Source organism: Alosa pseudoharengus, unplaced genomic scaffold, assembly GCF_046254945.1.
Source record: "Alosa pseudoharengus isolate Yale_2024_CS ecotype anadromous, Long Island Sound unplaced genomic scaffold, YU_APseudo_1.1 YU_APseudo_1.1_scf_3, whole genome shotgun sequence".
In the NCBI taxonomy this organism is placed as follows: Eukaryota; Metazoa; Chordata; class Actinopteri; order Clupeiformes; family Clupeidae; genus Alosa; species Alosa pseudoharengus.
The window spans coordinates 22,046,917-22,066,740 of record NW_027468718.1 but is presented as its reverse complement, the minus strand read 5'-3'; the positions used below and the strand labels follow the sequence as shown (position 1 = coordinate 22,066,740).

The 19,824-nt window shown below is 45.2% G+C and overlaps 1 protein-coding gene across 1 annotated transcript; it reads left to right on the top strand.

Annotated features, from left to right (window-relative positions):
• The first annotated feature begins 6,626 nt into the window (after positions 1-6,626).
• On the top strand, positions 6,627-18,746 carry wnt6b (wingless-type MMTV integration site family, member 6b). The gene is made up of 4 exons (XM_076262586.1): positions 6,627-7,001; positions 10,835-11,055; positions 16,481-16,788; positions 18,285-18,746. The coding sequence occupies exons 1-4, from the start codon at positions 6,922-6,924 to the stop codon at positions 18,744-18,746; spliced, it is 1,071 nt and encodes a 356-aa protein (XP_076118701.1). The 5' UTR covers positions 6,627-6,921.
• Positions 18,747-19,824: the final 1,078 nt, after the last annotated feature.

Here is a 19,824-nt window from a genome sequence, read left to right as displayed (position 1 = left end):
TGTCATGTGTTCAGTAGGGTGTATTTTGTGATGATCCTGGGCCTGGTTGGTTGGCAAATTAAGATTCAAAGTGTTTTAACTGCATGCTAAAGATAATGAGACTCACTGATTTCAAAAGAACACTTTCACTTTGACTTAGATCTCTTTTCTGTTCATTACCTTGTAAGTAGCCTACTTAACACTGGCCCACTAAAGAGGCCTCCAACCGAGAAAAGAGAAATTCTGCAGCTGGTTTTGTCAGGAAAAGGTGAAAGGTCTGTATAGCCTCTATAGCCTCTACTGTCTCACAAGTCTGCCAACCAATATCCCAGGGTGTATACACTCAAGAGGGGAAAGATAGCGTGAGAGATGGACCTGCAGCAGTAGCTCTTTTCTTTTATACTACACAGTATATGAATAGTAGATTGTATGCTATAGTGGTTGGAGAGGCTGCACCAGAGTGTCTGTAGTGCCTGAGTGGCTCTTCTTATCCACTCTCTCTGTGGTTAGGCTTCAAGATGGCGAAAATGAGCTGTCGGACTGATAGGACATGCTGGCTGTCTGGGACGTGCCTGCTCTTTGCCCTCAGAAGCTCTTAACAGGTTCCCTCTTGACAAGTGCTGGCAGGCAAATATAGCATGCAATTTGGCACACAGATTCACCCCCTATCTGAACAACTGCACTGCTTTGGAACGGATGTGGTCTTATCTCCAAATTTCCATGTAAAAGAGGATCCAGCTATTGTGAGAACATCAGTGTAAAATAATCTTAATAAACCTTACCGACCATAAATCTAACTGTCAGATGAGTGTGGTAAAGTTTTTTGTAAGGTGTGTGTGTGCGTGTGTGTGTCTGTGTTCACCATCACAACGAAAAGATCAAGACAGACTGGTTCTCCCCCCCACACGAACAGTGCGCTACATTGGAAACTGCCATAAATAACTTACCAAATACACCTGACATAGTTGTAATTAATGAACACACCAAAGCCGTTACAATAATAGAAATTGGTTGCTCTTTCGATGCTTACATGGACACCTGCTATGCTTCAAAACTGTTAAAATATCAACCATGGTACAATGTTTTTAATAATTCTGGCTACTCCTGTAAAATCATTGCCCTCATTTTTGGTAGTTTAGGCCATGTGCACAAGATGTGTGTAAGAGGCCTGCAGATCTGCGGACTACATAAGAACAAGGCCAAGAAACTGACAAGATATTGCTCTGTATCAGCAGTAATTGGTAGCTCTACATATGGAGGCGTAGGTGCCACCTTTACCCCTAATGTGCATAATGGACTGGATATTGGCTGCTGTTGTACACCTTTCAATCACATTTGGATTATGCCATGATATATGCTTATCTTCTAATCCAAATAAATAATTTAAATGTGTAAGCAATACTCATGTTGAAATTCAGGAAGTACTGAGACAAACACATCACATGACATCATTTTTTTGCCTCGGCTGATGTCACACACGCATTGTGGACAAAATTATTGACCAGCAGCTACCTTGGCATCAATCACATAAATCTGTTACAGAATGAAAAAGGTCGGTGTAATGGACAGGCTAATAAAAAAACTGGGCTAAGTGAAACAGAGAGGTGACATCTAGTTCATAAGGCAGATTAATACTCAGCCGCAGGATTTAAACAGAGATGTACTGTAGAAGCATCCACCTACTTTCTTAGCAATATCAAATCATCTGTTATTCCTTATCACAAACACCCACACAGTCTTTTTCTCTGTTACACACACACACACTAACACACACACATACACACACACTGACACACACACACACACACACACACACACACACACACACACACACATACAAACAACCATCTCAAGCAATCTCTCCACCCAGGTTCTACCCCCAGGCCCTACTAAGTTAAGGTGAATCTGTGCGTCTAATTGGTCAGGAGCATGTCAGATGTTATCGACCACACTCACCTTAGGACAGCATTTTCAGAAAGCAGCCATGCCTCTGTAATTGACAGATCCTTTGAGTATTTCCTGATCTAAGAGAGAAACATGAGCAGCTCAGTCACAGATTAACACTCTCAGGTTTCTGGCTCAGCATGCTACCATCTCTTCCAAGATTTTGTCAAGTTAGTACACTAGTTGTGTCTTGGTCCAGGCTACTTTGTGATTTTATGAACATGGGCTACAGTGTTTATAATATTAATGAAAAATACACTGTTTTATTAATTATTTTGCGTGCTATATTAGCACATAGGCATAACCCCTCCCTCCATGCCACAGCCGAATTGTGGCCACACTTATACCTTTTCTTAACATAGTTATATATATATATAGATAGTTTTTTATTTTCTTTTTTTATATATATATTACCTTTACTACTTGCTGATATGTCCATATTTATTTTTTGCTGGTCTCTAGACTTTATTCTTGCACTGTTGCACTGTTGGACTTACTCATTTGCACCATCACCATGACACTCACTCACACAGAGCACCTTACCTTCCCTTACTATGCACAGAGAATCACAGGCTCAGTCCCTGCCTCAGTCATTGCAAGCGCTTCTTGATTAATCACCCACTATGTGGAAACTGTTTTTAGAATTGATTTAGTTTAAGTGTTATTTAGTATAATTTGTATTTTAGTGTATTTAGTATATTCTTTATCTTCTACTGTCCTTATTGCTTAGCTGTGATATACTTTGAATTACTTTTTTCTGCTGTTAGTGAATGTGTGTGTGATGTCTGTATGCTACTGAGACCTTGAACTTCCCCTGGGGATCAATAAAGTACCTATCTATCTATCTATCTATCTATCTTAAAATGTAATGAATTTGCCATTATTATTTCTTTGTTTTATAATTGCGATGGCTGCTCTACTTCTTTTTTGTTTCTAATTCTCCTTATTGCTGATATGCAGCAATAAACTGTGATCAATAACAACTTTAAGGGGAAAAAAATACAAAAAAGCGTATTGGTGGGGGCATTGATAGCAATAACATGTTGATTTTTCTCTAACCTGGAAAATACAATAGTTTCCATTGAAATAACACTAGAGGGTGCTACATACTCACAAAATTGTTCTCAGTGTAATATATTTGGATAGATGGAGATGGATATATCATAAAAAAAATCAGTTTTATTTTGTGCAAGAGGAGTTGATATTACCAAACACAGACTTTTGTTGGTTTAATTCTTGTGATGTTTTTTTCATGTGAGGTTTAAATGGGCAAGGGTTGAAAAGTGAATATTTATTTAAATGTACAGAACTTTACATTTATCAAACTTTATTGACAATTTTAGGTGCATAGGAATAATAATAATAAAAAACAGTCTTGTTGTGTTCTTGTCTACCTGCTTCTCAATTGCAAAATATGAACATGAATGTTTCTAACTCAAATGAAGAATATTCAGTATGGTCAGTAACTGAAGGGGTTGCGTTTCTTAACGCTAGATGTAACAGCGCATGACTAAAAGTGAATGTTGTTTACACATGTGTATTCATCACTTTTTAATTTAAGATAATCTGTCATGGGTCAGTATTGATTTAATCTCTCACACACACATTTATTGTAAAACAATAAACATCCATTGAATGCACCACTAAACCTAATTTTGTTTTGTTGCATTACGTTCGTACACTGATATAGAACATGCAATAAGACAAAGAGATTATGGCAGTGCTGTTTTTCTCCATATTGGTCCTTAAATATGGCTGGCCTCACATTTCTGAAATGAAGTACGTGAGAAGTTCCAAGGGTTTGTGTAAATATGATGCTGGCCAATAGGACAGCGCGTGTCTACAAAAGCAGCTGCATGCACGGGGACACAAACACACACAGTGGGTGCCTCTCCCCGTCACAAAACACAATGGGTAACACCACAGATCGGGCCAAATTTAATCTAATAAAGAAAAGTTCAGCATGGATGTTATTATGGAGTATTAAATATGACGCACTTGGAAGATGCAACCACTGCTGGAATTAATTACATTTCCAATAGCCAAAGCCTGTTACTAAGTAGACTATTCGCAGCAGAGGGGGTGATCTCATGATCAGTAAAAAGTCATTTAGCACTTTTACAGTCAGACAGCGCTGAGGGGATGTGGTGGAATTAGGCTGAAAGTCATGGAAGTGTGAAGTCAGAAGTATTTTGGAACAGGTCACAGGTGAAACTGGTTAGAAATTGGGAAAGGTCTGATTTGTGACTTCCTACAGCAGTGACTCAATGACAGACAGTCTGAGTGGCTGCACATTCAAGAACACAACATGCTCTTTCTCTCTCTCTCTCCTTTCAAAATACTATCAAGATCTGCGTCCTCTCATTTGCTTTTGTCGTGCCATCATAAGAGTTGACTCTGCATTTCTTTCTAAACAAAGTTCCTGTTTACAGAAATCCAAAGGCGTGTGGTAATATTGATGTTTTATAATGGAATTCCATTGCCAGTGGTGAAGGAATTCTGTGAACTTGACTTCTCGTGGGGATTCCAGAAATGACTGTGGCTTGTTTAAAAAGGTTATGGCACATACGCGTCATGTGGTTTTGATTTAGAAGTAATTTTTAAGCTTAGCATTTAAAATATTATGTGCAATGGGAATTCTAATCATATCAGATGATAATCCATCAGAGAATGAATCGACTCTCTGTTTGACATTAAACGGCTAAACAGTTTAAAAGACATAAGCAACAAATGAATTAGATGGACCAGTTTCGGGAATCAGGGAAGAGGGATTGCTGATCTCAATCACCGCAAAGCTGGTGAGTTTGACAACGGACGGGAGAAGTGTGAAAAAGAGAGGGAGTTAAAGACGAGTGGGAGAAGGTAAATGGCTGTTCTGTCCAGAACACAGCCTGGGCTGAGAGCTGGTAGAGCTGTGTGTGCGTCGGCCGGAGACATAGAGTGGGTCTTCAGAGGGCTGTTCCCAGGAACGCTCAGCCAAGACCCCAGGCTCAACACCCTGCTGCACTTTGAAATGGGATCTTTATTGTCCATAAAGTTTAAGCCAAGTATGAAGAATCACTCCTCCCAAACAAAACACACATACATGGAGAGAGAGAGAGAGAGAGAGAGAGAGAGAGAGAGAGAGAGAGAGAGAGAGAGAGAGAGGGAGTGCCACAAGTAAGTCAGTGTTGTCCACACCATATATATATACTGTATATTTCCTAATACCAAACAACATAATGCTCAGCTGCAGAAAGCTTGTGTTGGGACATGTAAGCATGTGCACTGTGCACAGTATCTTCCGACTCTTTGAGAGCTTTCATGAAGGTGGGCTTGTTTTCTTGTTTTATTATGCACAAATTAAACCGAACACAATGACGGACTCCCATGACCTTTAATACAGGGGTCAGTGAGGTCATTTGATTCCTGCCCATTAAAAAAATCATCAGGCCAAGCTGGTTATCTATACCCTTTTATGTAATGATAAATTGTATTGCTTCTGCGACACACCTGCGGGTTAGTCAAAACTGTTCCATATTTCCCTCTTTGAAGCTGGAGGGAAAACAAAGGGAGAAAATCAAAGAGACCTGACTGTGAGATAGCAGACAAACGGCCCAGCTATCAAAGGGGGTGAAATTAAAAATAAAAAAGAGACTCATGTCAGTGATATTACCTGTTTGCTTATGCCCACATTTTGATAGATTGCATCACTGTATTGGAATTCAATGGTAGACTATATCATTAAGACATATGACATATGAAATATGATTTCAGTAATGAAACCCCAGGCAACCCTTTTGATCTCTCTCTCTTTCTCTCTCTCTCTCTCTCTCTCTCTCTCTCTCTCTCTCTCTCTGTGTGTGTGTGTGTGTGTGTGTGTATTGGGGTGTCCTGGTCTACCGATAGGTGAGTAGGCTATCCACAAATATATCATTCATAAATTAATATCCAGAAACAACATTCAGAAGAATACATTTAACTTATATTTGAAAATGTTCATTCATTTCGTCAGTAATGAGACGTTTAAAATAAGCTAAACCATTCTGCCAATAATGTTCTGTTCCTTATTGATACGATGATATGTGCAATGGGTCTAGATAATGTGACACTGTGAAAATAATTAGTAGGCCTACTATATGTAGGCTACCGATTTCACTCTAAATGTGCTGCTTAAAACAACCTAAAACATCAATAAATTGTAACGGAAAATAAGGTCTCTCTCATGATTTCTTATGTTTCAAGAGGAGACCCCCGCCCCCCCGCTGCTTTCTTTTCTTCTTTCTGAGTGACAGTAAGGATTTCACTTTGCCTTTAGCAACGTCACGCCGTGTGGATGATGAGGGCATTTTGGTACCGAGAGAAAATAAGAGCTGTTGAAGGCTGGAAAAGTGCTGGGTAACGTGCGCGCTACAAGTCGAATTGTTCTTGACATCTCCCTACCTGTATCTGCCGAAGACTCTTGCCGCCCCTCCTAGACGCAGGATACCACTGCACAAGGGAACACATGGCAATGCATGTCACAGCCTTTCATTTTTAAATATTTAAAGGTTGGAGCTAAAATTCCTCCGTTCAGTTCATATAGATATTCTTTGTTACCTAAGTGTTGCCCGAGGTCTGGCTACATTCCATCCCCTCGGGCTCTAGTATCCTTGTGGCAGATTGAAATCGCCTTGGTATTGGAATTTAGAGTTGGAGTTTAGTCAGGACGCGCTTGTGTCACTTCAAGGAGAGTTCCTCTTAATATTCTCTTCTTCGAAAAGTTGTCTGCCAGAAAATGAGCAATGAAGACGTTTAGCAATTTCAGCACGGATGTTGCTGCCACTGTCCTCGCTGGGTAATCGAATCGTAGTGATGAACCCAAGAAGTTCAGCGGAGTTTCTACACAGTTTGCGGGGGTGCTGAAAAACTTCCACACTTCAACAACTTTACAGGAAGCAAACGCTTGGACACACTTATGGGATTAGATTTTTTCCTGTGTAAATTTCAGCAAGTAAAAGGGATATTTTCACTTTCGTCATGATGATTCCACTCTCGCGAACACAGCTTGCTCTGTTTTTTATCCTCCTTTGTCCGGTTAACATAATCGGCTTGTGGTGGTAAGTTACCCTGCAAAAAACACGTTTGACATGTGCTAACAAGTGGGTAGGCTATTTCACCAGAATACCAGTTATGGTTAGATATAAAAAATAAATTCAAATCTGTGGTGTTAGTGGTTTTGTCGTCAGCCCGTGTTGACAATGCGATAAATAAAATGCTAGCATATTGTTAGTCCTGATAAAAATCCAGCCATTGTCTAGCATTATTTATCTCAGATAGTAGGCTACCTGCTCTTATGTCAAATTTTACTCCCTACCCTACACTTAAATTCACGTTAAGCCTCGAGCCGTGTGCGTGGTAAAGTATAATCAATGTGGAGAAATTTCCCGGTAAACAAAATTTAATTCAGAACACCATGACATAACATGTGCTGGTTACACATTTATAAATATAATCCGCCTTTTGAGTGTTTATTTTGATTGTCAGTGTGCTCAGAAAGGCTCATTTTTTTTTAACACAACTCAAATGGCTATTTTATGAATGAAATCTGAGTTTGCAGGTATTCGGACAAGAAGTTGAGTGTGAGTGAGATGAGTTATTGTTTGTAAAAAAAAAAGAAAAAAAGGCAGAGACACCAGGAGGTCAGAGTTGGAATTCTAGGTGGACCTTCAGGCGATGGATGTCATCATAAAACAATCTTAAGTTCAGCGGTATGACATGCATGAAGTCAAATGGGACAGAAACAGGACATTTGGTAACAAGACTGATTAAAGCAGTAGGCTACATTGTCTTTTTCTCTGTCCTGCATGCTGCACATTGCCACACACCAGAATTAAGCAAACCTTAAAGCTTGAAGAGTCAAGAGCAGTTTCAAAGGACCGGGCATAATTTAACTTTAGCTTAGATAACACTATCATGATGTCCACACGCTGACACTCATGCAGCCCTTGCCAGATTGACAGGCCGGCGGTGTTTTGAGGAGGAGGAGGAGATGAAAACATCCGGAGATAACCCTGCTGTATGACCTTTAATGGCTCTCCAGCCCTTACAACGGAGGCAAAGGGTCTGTGTGAGATTCTGGAAGAGCGTCCTCCTCCTCCAGAGTGTCTGGGGTCAACCGCTGGCCACATGCCAGGTCTGTACCCAACAGGTGTGCCCCTGTATGGCCGTGCACGTGCAACCGCCACTCTGAGCCTGCCCAGTCAACCGTGCATGTAGCCCCCCCCCCCCCCCCCCCCCCACCCCCACCACCACCATCACTGCCACCTGTCCAGTCAACACATTACCGGCCCCATGCCACCCTGAGTGTAGCCCCAGTGTTGCACACATCTGTTTGCACAGATTCCAGAAAAAACAGAATGTTCTTTTGTGTTATTGTTCAGCACTAAAATTGGACGGGTGTGTTAGGTGATGGTGGTGGCGGTGATGGTAGTGGTGGAGAGGGCACAGGGGTTGTAGGAGAAGAGAGTTCCAATCAAGGACAGCAGAGATTGGATCAGATAAAGATCGAGTGACGGGGAGCTTGGCGAAAGCCAACGCACTTACAGTGTTTCACCACAGAGCATGTGGCCTCCTCTCACTTCCCAGACGCTTGGATGTCACTCCGAGCGCCCCTCAACCCCCCCCCCCCCCCACTGCTGTCCACGCTCATTCCCAGGCATGTCCGTGACGGACAGCAGCCGCACATCACTGTCGTGCAGCGTCGAGGTTCCAGTCACTTGATTTAGTGTCAAATTTGAGCAGAGATTGTGCCATGGCCGCGAGCCATGGCCCACAGGACTTAACCCAAGCCACTCTCCTATGTTCCAACCCTGTCGTGACTGACTTCATATCCAGCATACTTTGGGGATTAAGGAGGATGAAATTCACTCTTTCCTCAAAGTGAAAAGGGACTTATCTGTAGTCGGGCAATTCATAATGTAACCTGAGGTCCCCAGGCCATAGAAACGGCTCATCTCAAGTAGTCTGAATCACAGGGCTCTTGAATTGATTGTTTGGATTAGGCTTTTCTTAATCATAATTTCCGGCCCTCTCCTATTCTTGTCTCCTGCCTGGTATTATTTTTATGATTTCATGCATGATATTGCTATTTTTGTTGGTTCCTGATTGCACACTGATAGCCCATCCTCATCTGTGTTGTGATTGGGCCCTATCTCGGCTTTATCACTGTGTTTGAGAGTTCTACTGGTGCTGATATAAAGGAGGAAGTCACAGCAAACAGATAGATGGACTCCTTATCTGGAATACAAGGTCGTTGTCTCTGAGCTTGTGCTTAGGCTCTCAGCTTGCGGTAGGCACATCCATCGAGTTCTGATCCTCCCAGGGTCCCTTCTGGGTCACGACTGGTTTTGATTATAGCTGGAGCTCTGGGTGGTTGAGACAGACAAATATCTTCATCTCCATATCGCCGAAAACCATACTCTGACCGCACACACATCCCTGCCAGTGCTCCGACGTCCTCTGTGATATTCAAGCCTTTCTTCAGAAAAGCCCTGTCTGCCTCTCAGCCTCTCTCTCTTACAATGAAACAGGACTTGGGGCAGAAATAGTGTCCAACACAGTCTGCTTTTTTTACGAGTCTACACCTCCCGCTGTAAAATATGGTTCCACAATTCGTGCACAGCTTTTAAGAGCCAGTTTCAAAGCCCGGGATCTTGGCACCGAGATTTGTGCAGGTTTGGAGACCATGACACATCAGATAATCATTGGTTTCTGAAGGTGGCTGGGCGGCTGCTAAGTACTGTATCTGCATGTCCTAATCACGCCGGGGCATGGATCGGGTTTGGATTGAGACATGTGCAAAGAGTGCCGTCATGCCTGCCCGAGATATGTTCCTCTTCTCACGGGTCTCCATGGAAACACTGTCAATATATTGTCAATAAGTGGCAGGAGGAAGCTTCCATCCAAAAGTCGTAAGGCCTGCGGCCCGAGGGAGAAGATGTCTGTTCTCACTGCAAGGAGATTGCGCAGAGAGTCAGTCGTCCACATTATGGCAGGTTGTTATTGTGCGCTCAGTCTCTTCAGGGCTTTTTCTTGTGCTGTTGGAATGCCGGGATCCATTAAATAGGGCCATACAGGATGCATAGAACGTGTGCTTATTTTAAGTGTCCAGTGACTTGAGAGCACCGGTATATAAATGACTTTGTTAAAGTGAAGTATTTGACTAATCAAGATGGGATGCATCACTTTTTTTTTTTTTAAAGCCAGCTATCCCATGTCTCATATTTCTTATCAGACCGCCGTGGTAGGGATTGGAAAGAGTGTTGGGGTGACTTCTTAAAACAAACACACACGGCAGATGAATGCTATTAGTCTGAAAGATTAGCCCTGACGGGTGAGTGAGAAGCAATGAGGTATTCTCACAAAGCCTTGCTCCCACAGACAGTTTTATAAAGATAAAAAACTTGAATGCACAAATCCCATCAGCTGAATTTTAGTCCGATACAAACGTTATTAAATAGACAGAATTTGGACTGCAGCACAGTTCTCACATTACATCATAGTGGCCTGTCATGGGAAGCTCTGGCAAGAGTTCTGAGTCTTGGACCTGAGGCCTACACTGCCATTAAGACTTGAAATAAACAATTTACCCAAGAGTAAACATACATCTGTCAGCACTTTTGAACAAACCCAGCAATTAGCGTGCGGCATTCTCCCCTCCGTTCAAAAGGAGTGGGCCTTTATTGCTAATGTTTTGTTGTGTTTTATTCACATAAAAGTGTGATTTATTAAAAAATAAATCATAACCGTAAGCAGTAGGGCTGTGAGTATTATTACATGCAGGAAGTTCAATGAATTCCGCTCGTGTGTGAAACTTAAACTTTTCGCCCCTGTGTTATTCTTCAAGGGAGGACGCGGCATGCCAGTAAACCTGCTGTGTTTTTCCCTACAGGGCAGTGGGGAGCCCGCTGGTCATGGACCCCAACAGCATCTGCAGGAAGACCAAGCGTCTGGCCGGCAAACAGGCCGAGCTGTGCCAGACGCAGCCGGAGATTGTCAACGAGGTCGCCAAGGGCGCCAAGCTGGGCGTGCGGGAGTGCCAGTACCAGTTTCGTTTTCGTCGCTGGAACTGCACCAGCCAGAACAAGTACTTTGGCAAAATCCTGCAGCAAGGTGAGTGACTTGGTCTTCACAGACAAAATAGAACTACTTCTCCACCGCACTGATGTGTTGGTGGCACTGAGTGAGTAAGACTGGTCTTCCAGTGACCACTGCAGTCTTGAACCCTTGACCCCTGAGACTCAAAGTCCAGTGCCCTCATTTCAACTCCCACGTCTGTTCTGAGGCCTGCCTCATGCATAACAAGGACAGCTGTTGTTTGAGAGAGACAGATTTTCACTTGACTGCTTGTCGTCTCCGCAGATTGCACACTCAAAATGATCACCTAAAATTGCCTTGCATAATCAGTGATCCTGTGCATCTCGTGGGGCCTTTGAAGAGACTAATAAAAGTAAAGTTGGGCCTGCGGCTCACTAGAGTTCACTGCTTACGCTACCCCCCCACCCCCACCTCCCCGTCTCCTCGCTGTTGATGCATTTGATTCATAGGCCTCATTCTTCGTGGCCCAACAATGAGAGGCTTGTGTGTGTGTGTGTGTGTGTGCACGAGTGTCTATAAGTGGCTCAGTTTTATCCTCTGTTTTGTAAACTTTGTCTATTGGCTTGTTTCATAACCCATGATTTAACTGCAGGCGAGGTATTCATCATATGCTCAAAGTGCCAGCGAAGCACCATAATTGAATGCATCGCTGCAATAAGCCATTTGTACCCTTAATTGGAAATGCATGCGAGTACATCGTTTAAAGATTTGCAGTCTAAATGAACCTCAGCGTTGAGCTTACGATGAGGGATGCATTACACTCGCGGAATCGCATAGCCAAGTGCTCCATGTCTTCCATGCCCAAGCCTGTAATCACCACTGGCAAAGCACTCTGCGGGCACATAAGCAGCATTTTGGTTTGTCAGAGGGAAGGATGAGTATTTGAGGGGATGGTGTGTTCATTTCCGATGGCAGCGTGTCTACGTGTTGCCTATTGATGTTTGTGTTGTGTTTGTGTTGTTTGTTGTGTTGTGCTGTGCTGTGCTGTTGGTGGCTGCCAGCAGAGGGCAGAGTGCTTCTCTCTCTCTTTCTCTCTCTTTCTTTCTTTCTTTCTCTCTCTCTCTCTCTATCTCTCTCTCTCTCTTTCTCTCTCTTTTTCTCTTTCCACTATTCCTTTGATGATGTGCCCCAAGTGTAGTCACCCGTCTGACCAGGTCGTGGGCCCAGCCCCATCCACCGTGCTGTCGCTCTACGCCTGACCAACAGAGTCATTGAGCTAAATCAGATCCATAGATGTGGCTACGCCGACTGCCACGCTTCGAGCAGAGACGTGTTTCCACACGGATTGCAACATGACTCGCACTGTCTGCTCTGGCCAAACCTACCCCCCCCCATCCCAAAAAACAAAAACGACACAAAAGAGATGTCTCCTTGCTCCCAATGGAAATGAATCATAAATTCCTCAGTGTCTTTGGGAAGGGGGCAAAGTGCTCCAATGTTTTGAAGTATTTACTCCAATTACCAAGATGTACCTGTAATGACCACGTGTCAGACCGGAGAACTCTTGCAAAGACAGGTTTACTTCCTGGTGTGGGAGCTGCACGGGGCAAAGTGGCTCGCATATTTCTCCCATTGCAAAAATAACTGGGGGCTATTTTCTTCCTCTATTCAAATATATAAACCAAAGCTGTTGTCTTGGCCCAAGGGAGGGGCCCCTAATGCCAAGGTTTTGCTGGAAGACTCCAAGGCTGCTTAAGCATGCTGTCTGTTTGGGGCCTTGTAATGGAGTAATTAGAAATGCTCGCCGATAATATGCAAGCCTAATTAGACAGAATAAAATCATAATGCCGCCTCTGTGCAATTTTCTACTGTCACCTCAGGAATGTGCGGCATTAGTGTTTCCTTCGGAGCAGTCAAGCTTCTGTCTGTTTTTCTGTCAGTCAGTGTTTGCAGGCTTTGAATTGTCTGGGGTTTTGAGGTTTGGGATTTGTTTCTCATTTCTTTTTTCCCCCCATCTCTGTCTTGCACTGCTGTTTGGGAAAACAACTATGCGCTCGTCCCAAGCCTTTGTATGTAAATTGTATATCATATGACATTCCTCGCTTAACAATCTTATGAATTCCCTGATTATTGAATGCGATGGGCCGTTCACATGGTTTTATAAATACAATGACCAAACTACAATGTGAGGAACATAAGTGTCTGAGTTATAGTTCTGCGGAGAGTTCTTTTGACTAAATTCCCTCAATTGAAAACGCCTGTAGTTAATCTAAAATGTCTGCATTTGGAGATTTTTTGGAGATCCCGTCGTCGCTCGGTTGTAAATCTCCCTGATTCGTCTCACCACAGATAGGCCATTTGTGTAGCAGATGTGTTTTGTATTTGTAACATACAGTGGTGGGGTGGAGAGAGTGGGCTCCTATAGTTTGGAGTGGGAGAGGGACGGGGGGGGGGGCAGTTGGCAGGGGCTGGGTTGTATCAGGTAACACAATGTTGCTGTAGAATAAACACAGCGCTTTCCCCCAGGGGAAGACAGTTGTTTCAGGACTAAGCTCATCACCTCCCTTGTTTCTGCTCCACAATCCCGTTTCACACCTGCAAGTACGGGCCATGCAAATCCACGTCAACATCAAACAGAAAGCACTCTTTTTATTTTTTTTGTACCCTGCTTCATTCTTCTTAAGGGAGTGAAGTGGGTTTTTATACGCATCTCTGTCTGATGAGTAGGTCATGGCACACAGCCCTTCCCCGTGACGGACAGGACAATTTTAACAGGATCAGTGGACTGACTGTAACGAAACAATTAACACGTCACCCCCACCCCTCTCCAAAATGCTGGAGCTCGACGGGACACCCACTGGAATGCGTGTTTACTGGCGTAACTGTGTAAAGGATACATATTTGGGGGATTACTCGCGCCACCCTCATGCACGTCGACTTAATGAATCTGGCTGTCAGGTATGCAACAGGATCCGCGCATCGGCGCGGGGGAGAAAGGCCGAAGCCCCCCCCCCCTTCTCAGACGGCAGCGCATGGAGGCAAAATAAATCAATCAAAATTATTCACAGCCGTCAGGCGCCGTCCACTCTGTGGAGTGGAGAGGCCCCATTTCGCTCCTCTCTCTCTCCCTCTCTCTGTCTGTCTGTCTCTCTCTCTGCTCATCCTTTTGAACCAGCACACCCATGCATCATTGATTCAAAGATTGAAGTATTAAAAAAAAAAAATTGCTAATTCTTCCAGAAGCCCCTTCTGGCATCGGGTCCTATCTCAGGCAGGCCCAGACACAGGCAGAGGCAGAAATTTGTTTGGAATTTGTGTCTCGGAGGAAAATATAAAAAAAAGGAAGGTAAGAGGAGTAGAATCTTCATATACCTCCCTCACAACCTCAGTGTCTCTCACTGCAGACATTAACCTAATTGGGTCTGCAATTCGAGTCTAGTGATCCAATAAAGAATTCAGTGGTGATAAAAAAGTTATTTCGTTTTTGACGGTGTTCTCTGTTCATTGTGCCTTCCTACAAAGGACCTCTTCATGTCGGCTGGATCCATCTGTCAGTTGCCGCCTGCCCCTTAAAAGAATGCAAGTGAGTTCATGGGCTGGGCCCTCGACGTGATCAGAGCTATCGATACATTCCTCGTGCATGTGGTCCGCATTACCTTGGACAGAGAGCAGACACATTATGGGCTGTTAAGGCCGGCCTCTCTCCACTCGTCGCTTTTTTTCTAAGAATGGCGAGATGCTCGAAGCGTTTGATCAGCGCCGCTCCCTCCCAGTGACTGTGTTCAGTTAGGCCCAGCGAATCCCAGCTGCTCCAGAACGATCACCTCGTCTGTTTTTTTAGGCGTGACGTGAAGGGAGGCCATGTATTCTCTCACTCTCTCTCTCTCACTCTTTCTCTCTCTCTCTCTCTCTCTCTCTCTCTCTCTCTCTCTCTCTCTCTCTCTCTCTCTCTCTCTCTCTCTCTCTCTGCACATGGTTTTATCTGCGCTGGGGAGGAATGTTTAGCAGGAATCGGGATGCCGGGGTAGGAGTGTCAAGCAAACGGCCAAATGTGTTTCCACCGCGTTTAAGACCGTTAAGGATCGACTCATCTCCTAGTCCCTTTTTGGCCTGGGTGGGGAGACGTTTACACAATGCTGTTTTTTTTCGCCGACTGTTTTTTTTTTTTTTTTTTTTTCAAAACAAGTGTGTGTTCCAGAAAAAACAACTGCAGGCAAACGAAAGGCATGTGACAAGGCTGTGATCTGTGAGTCCGGGGCAGCTCTCCCACCGGCTCCACACAGTGGGCCTAATGCACACCAGAGAACTACAGGTGTGTTCAGGTGTTCAAACTAGGGGCTGTCAGAGGCCACTTATAATCTCTTTCTCACACACACACACACACACACACACACACACACACACACACACACACACACACACACACACACAGACAGGAACACACAGGAACACACACAGATATGCATGCATGCACACACACACACACACCCACACACACATATGCTGCTCTTGCATGGAGACATCAGTGGGTGTGCATACGGACAGCTGGGATTAATATCAGAGTAAGTGCTGGTCCGCAGCCCCTCGCACGGCACCGATTCCGTTTCACTGGTTCTAATGAATCCCATTCACTGAATCATGCGATATGGAATTGGCAGCCGCCTCGGCAGTGACTGCACGCTCATGTCTTCCAGCTCCAGCAAAATAAAAGTCATTCATTTCAACTGCATCACAATGGGCTGCTAACTGCCATCTCTCTCTCTCCCTTCTCTCTCTGTCCCTCTCTCTCTTTCTCTCTGTCCCTCTCTCTCTCCCTTCTCGCTCTTTCTCTCTGTCTCTCTCTCTCCCTCTCTGCTCCCTTTCTCTGCTCTCTCTGTCTCTGGTTTGCTCACAGCGCTCTCCAAGTGTGAAATGTCACTTGGAGTTTCACTTAAAAGTGCCAGAGAATGAGAGCTTTGTGAGCGAGAGCTTTCGGAGAGATGGGTTCTGGGGGTTATATTGTTATCCCACATAAAACCTGTTAAGTTTGTTTTTGCTGTTATGTGGCTCTCAGCACGCGGGGGCCAGGGACTGGTAAGCTCTATTACAGAAATAGCCCGGCAGCTGTGGGCTATCAGACATGCCACGTGTATCAGCGCCCAGTGTCAACCACAGTCATTGTCCTAAGTGAAATGTGGAGAGGCCCTGTCTGATTTTCCCGCTGTGTGTCTGTGTATAAGTGTGTGTGTGTGTGTGTGTGTGTGTGTGTGTGTGTGTGTGTGTGTGTGTGTGTGTGTGTGTGTGTGTGTGTGTGTGTGTGTGTGTGTGTGTGTGTGTGTGTGTGTGTGTGTGTGTGTGTGTCTGCGTGTGTGTGAGAACACGAGCCTGTGTGCCTCTGTGTGTGTGTGCGCGCGTGCGTGCGTGCGACAAGCTTCCACTAAAATGTTTGGATCTGTAACCCTACCCCCGTGTTAAGAACCCAAATAAAAGTATTAAAACGTGCTTCACTTCTTCCTACCAGACATCCGGGAGACGGCGTTCGTTTACGCCATCACGGCGGCCGGCGTGACCCACACGGTGACGCAGGCCTGCAGCATGGGCGAGCTGCTGCAGTGCGGCTGTGAGGCCACCAGGAGCCGAGCCCCGCCCAGGCCCCCCGCCGTGCCCGGCAGCGCCACCGAGGGCGTCAAGTGGGAATGGGGCGGCTGCGGCGACGACGTGGAGTTCGGCTACGAGAAGTCCAAGCAGTTCATGGACGCCAAGAGGAAGAAGGGCAAGAGCGACATCAGGACCCTCATCGATCTGCACAACAACGAGGCGGGACGTCTGGTATGGTGCAGAAACCCTTTGAAGTCAATCTGTTGTTTTGATCGTTTTCTGCTCTTTGTTTTTAAAACTCACGATCAGTCATGCACTGTAGTTTTCCTTATAGGCTGATGGGAAGGTGTGTGTGTGTGTGTGTGTGTGTGTGTGTGTGTGTGTGTGTGTGTGTGTGTGTGCGTGTGTGTGTGCGTTTGTGTATGTATGTGTGTGTCTGTCTGTCTGTGTGTGTGCGTGCGTCTGAGCGAGAGCTTTTTTGTTGAATTACAGCTCCAGGTTGTTTTTGAACACTCAGCAAATCCGCAGGGAGAATGTTTTTTGCATTGAAGCATAGGTGTTACATGTACAGCCTTGTGCACTGCATTGCCTGCGCAGATCTCTGGGGATAGTCAAGCCTAAATGAACTGATAGGCACCTGAAGAGCACAGGTAGGGGAGAGTCAGGAAATGTTGTGGATTAAACTGGGCATATGACTGAATATTTGGAAAATACAGTAAATTGCCTTAAGAGTAGCACCCTTATTTTGACATTTACTTTATGTAATGCTGTTATTTAAAACAAAATGAATGAAATATGAACTTAATGAAATAACAATGTTGGGTTGTTATGGACAAAAACATAGTTACCTTAAGTCATTTCTGACACAAAAGAATTATTTGGCATGTTAAACATTCAAGCCATTTATCTATTGTGTAACCTTGGATCGCTGTTAGCAATGGGTTTGACATGGTAAACCAATACCTTAACAAGAATTATGACTCTGAAACAAGAAAACAAGTGTACACCGCACACTCTCTTTTCACACCTCACAGGCATGTCTCTGAGAATTGTTTGGCCTGTTTTGCATTTTTGAAAGCTTTTATTTTGTGGAGGTTGTTTGGTCTTTCAAATGCAGGTGTTAATTATACGGCGTGGGCTGAAATTGCAGAGGACACTGGTGTGTGCTCTGTAGTGTCAGTATTTCTTCATCACTGGTCAGGCCAGGTCACTGTCTTAGTGGCTTAAATCGGGCTTGTCAGCGAGGGGTCACACACAGGTGAAAGGGTGGGCGTGAGGGGAGTGGCTCAGGAGCAGGAGATGCTTTGAGTCATGGAGCGTTAGGGTTTTGGGTTTGGATTATTCCACCTTTTTCCTCCCCCACACCCCCCCCCCCCCCCCCCCCACCCCACCCCACCCCACCATTGTTGCTCCCAAAAAAACACCTTCTCCCGTGGTTCAGCGTGCCTCTGTCAGAGAGAGGCCGGCTGTGCGTTTTAGCAGAGCATAATTAAGACAGATTTATAAAGGCACAAGCTCTTATTCGTCTCCACTGTCTGAGAGCTGAAGGATGCCCAGAGGCAAAGGGTGTGGACAGGGTGAGAGGCTAGGAGAGAGGGAGGGAGGGTGGAGTGTGTGGGGGGGGGGGGGTGAAATTCCTTCGGAATAGCGTCTGCTTTTATCTCCCTAATCTATCTACCCCCTCACCCCCACCCCCCCCTCTCCTCTGTGTCTCAACACAAAAACAGGCAGTGAAGAACTACATGCGAACCGAGTGCAAGTGCCATGGTCTGTCGGGCTCCTGCACGCTGCGGACCTGCTGGAAGAAGATGCCCCACTTCCGCGAGGTGGGCGACCGGCTTCTGGAGCGCTTCAACGGCGCCTCCAAGGTGATGGGCGGCAACGACGGCAAGACGCTCATCCCCGTGGGCCAGAACATCAAGCCGCCGGACAAGCAGGACCTCATCTACTCGGCCGAGTCGCCCGACTTCTGCCTGCCCAACCGCAAGACGGGCTCGCTGGGCACGCGCGGCCGCATGTGCAACAGCACGGCCATGGACATGAGCGGCTGCGACCTGCTCTGCTGCGACCGCGGCTACCGCGAGGAGACGGTCGTCTTCGAGGAGAACTGCCTCTGCCGCTTCCACTGGTGCTGCGTGGTGCAGTGCAAGAAGTGCCTGGTGCGCAAGGAGCTCAGCCTGTGCCACTAGCACCCCCCCCCCCCCCCCCCCCACGCCACTGCCCCTGTCCCTCCCCAAAAACAACACTAATCTACCCCTCCCCTACCCCACCCCAAAAAAAGCCCCTGGAAAAAAAGAGGGCTGGATCTAAGCCCATGATAGTTCTAATGAACCTCGCTGAAATATAGCCGTGTATGAATGCTGGGTAGAGAAAACCCCGCCGCGTCACCCAACACCCCTGGGTGATCTACAGCGGGTGACTCCTCGAGTCTGGCTCAGACTGCTATCTGACTGAGTTCACCAGCAAGAGCCACAGCATTGCGTGAGGCTCCCCTATCCACATTCAGAGGAAACTCACCCGATTGAGACATCTCTGAGATTCCTCCAAGATGACTAAGTTGAAATGTAGAGGGTTTTTCTAGCGAAAGACTTCTGCAGAGACTTGCAGAAACTGTCTGGCCCTTTCTGATTCATCGTCACTGTGTTCAGACTTGAGATGGGGACAGTGGCTCCACGTTGCGCCACCTCAGTGACTGCATGGGAACAGCTCGGCAGGTGTGAGTGCATCAACGCTGACCACATCATGGTGGACAGTTCCCAGAGAGACAGAGACATTTGTTAATGTTGTTTGTGGACATGGTCTCTGCTATTACAACATACTGATAAAGGATATAATGGAATTATGGGGAAAAAAGGGAATTTGGGGGGGGGGGGGGGGGGGTGTAGGGAAAAAGTGCACAATTACTGTGCATATGGTAAGGCTTGCCCCCCAAAGACTGTTATTTATAAACATTTATAAGCAATGAGACTACTCATACGAATGAGGAATATGCCTTCCATCTTCTTCAGAAGCACTTTGAATATAGGAGTTATATAAATCATATGTAAACTTTCTTTTATACTAAACGTAGTTTTGTAAATTGAAAAAAAACATATAGAAACAATTAGCAGAACACATGTTGAAACATTCCTTTATATGAGTTATTTTTCTATTTTGGTTCAGTTATTTAATGATAATATGCACTTTCTGTGGAACTTACGTATACTCATTTTTTGTTCAGCACGGCCAGTCAGACCATGTTCAAACCATGTGGATTCTGGAAGAATG

Bases quoted from the DNA above. Each gene is read 5' to 3' on its own strand.
- wnt6b (XM_076262586.1), top strand. From the start codon at position 6,922: ATGATGATTCCACTCTCGCGAACACAGCTTGCTCTGTTTTTTATCCTC. The intron at 7,002-10,834 runs GTAAGTTACCCT...TTTTCCCTACAG, and splicing joins AACATAATCGGCTTGTGGTG to GGCAGTGGGGAGCCCGCTGG. The intron at 16,789-18,284 runs GTATGGTGCAGA...ACACAAAAACAG, and splicing joins ACAACGAGGCGGGACGTCTG to GCAGTGAAGAACTACATGCG.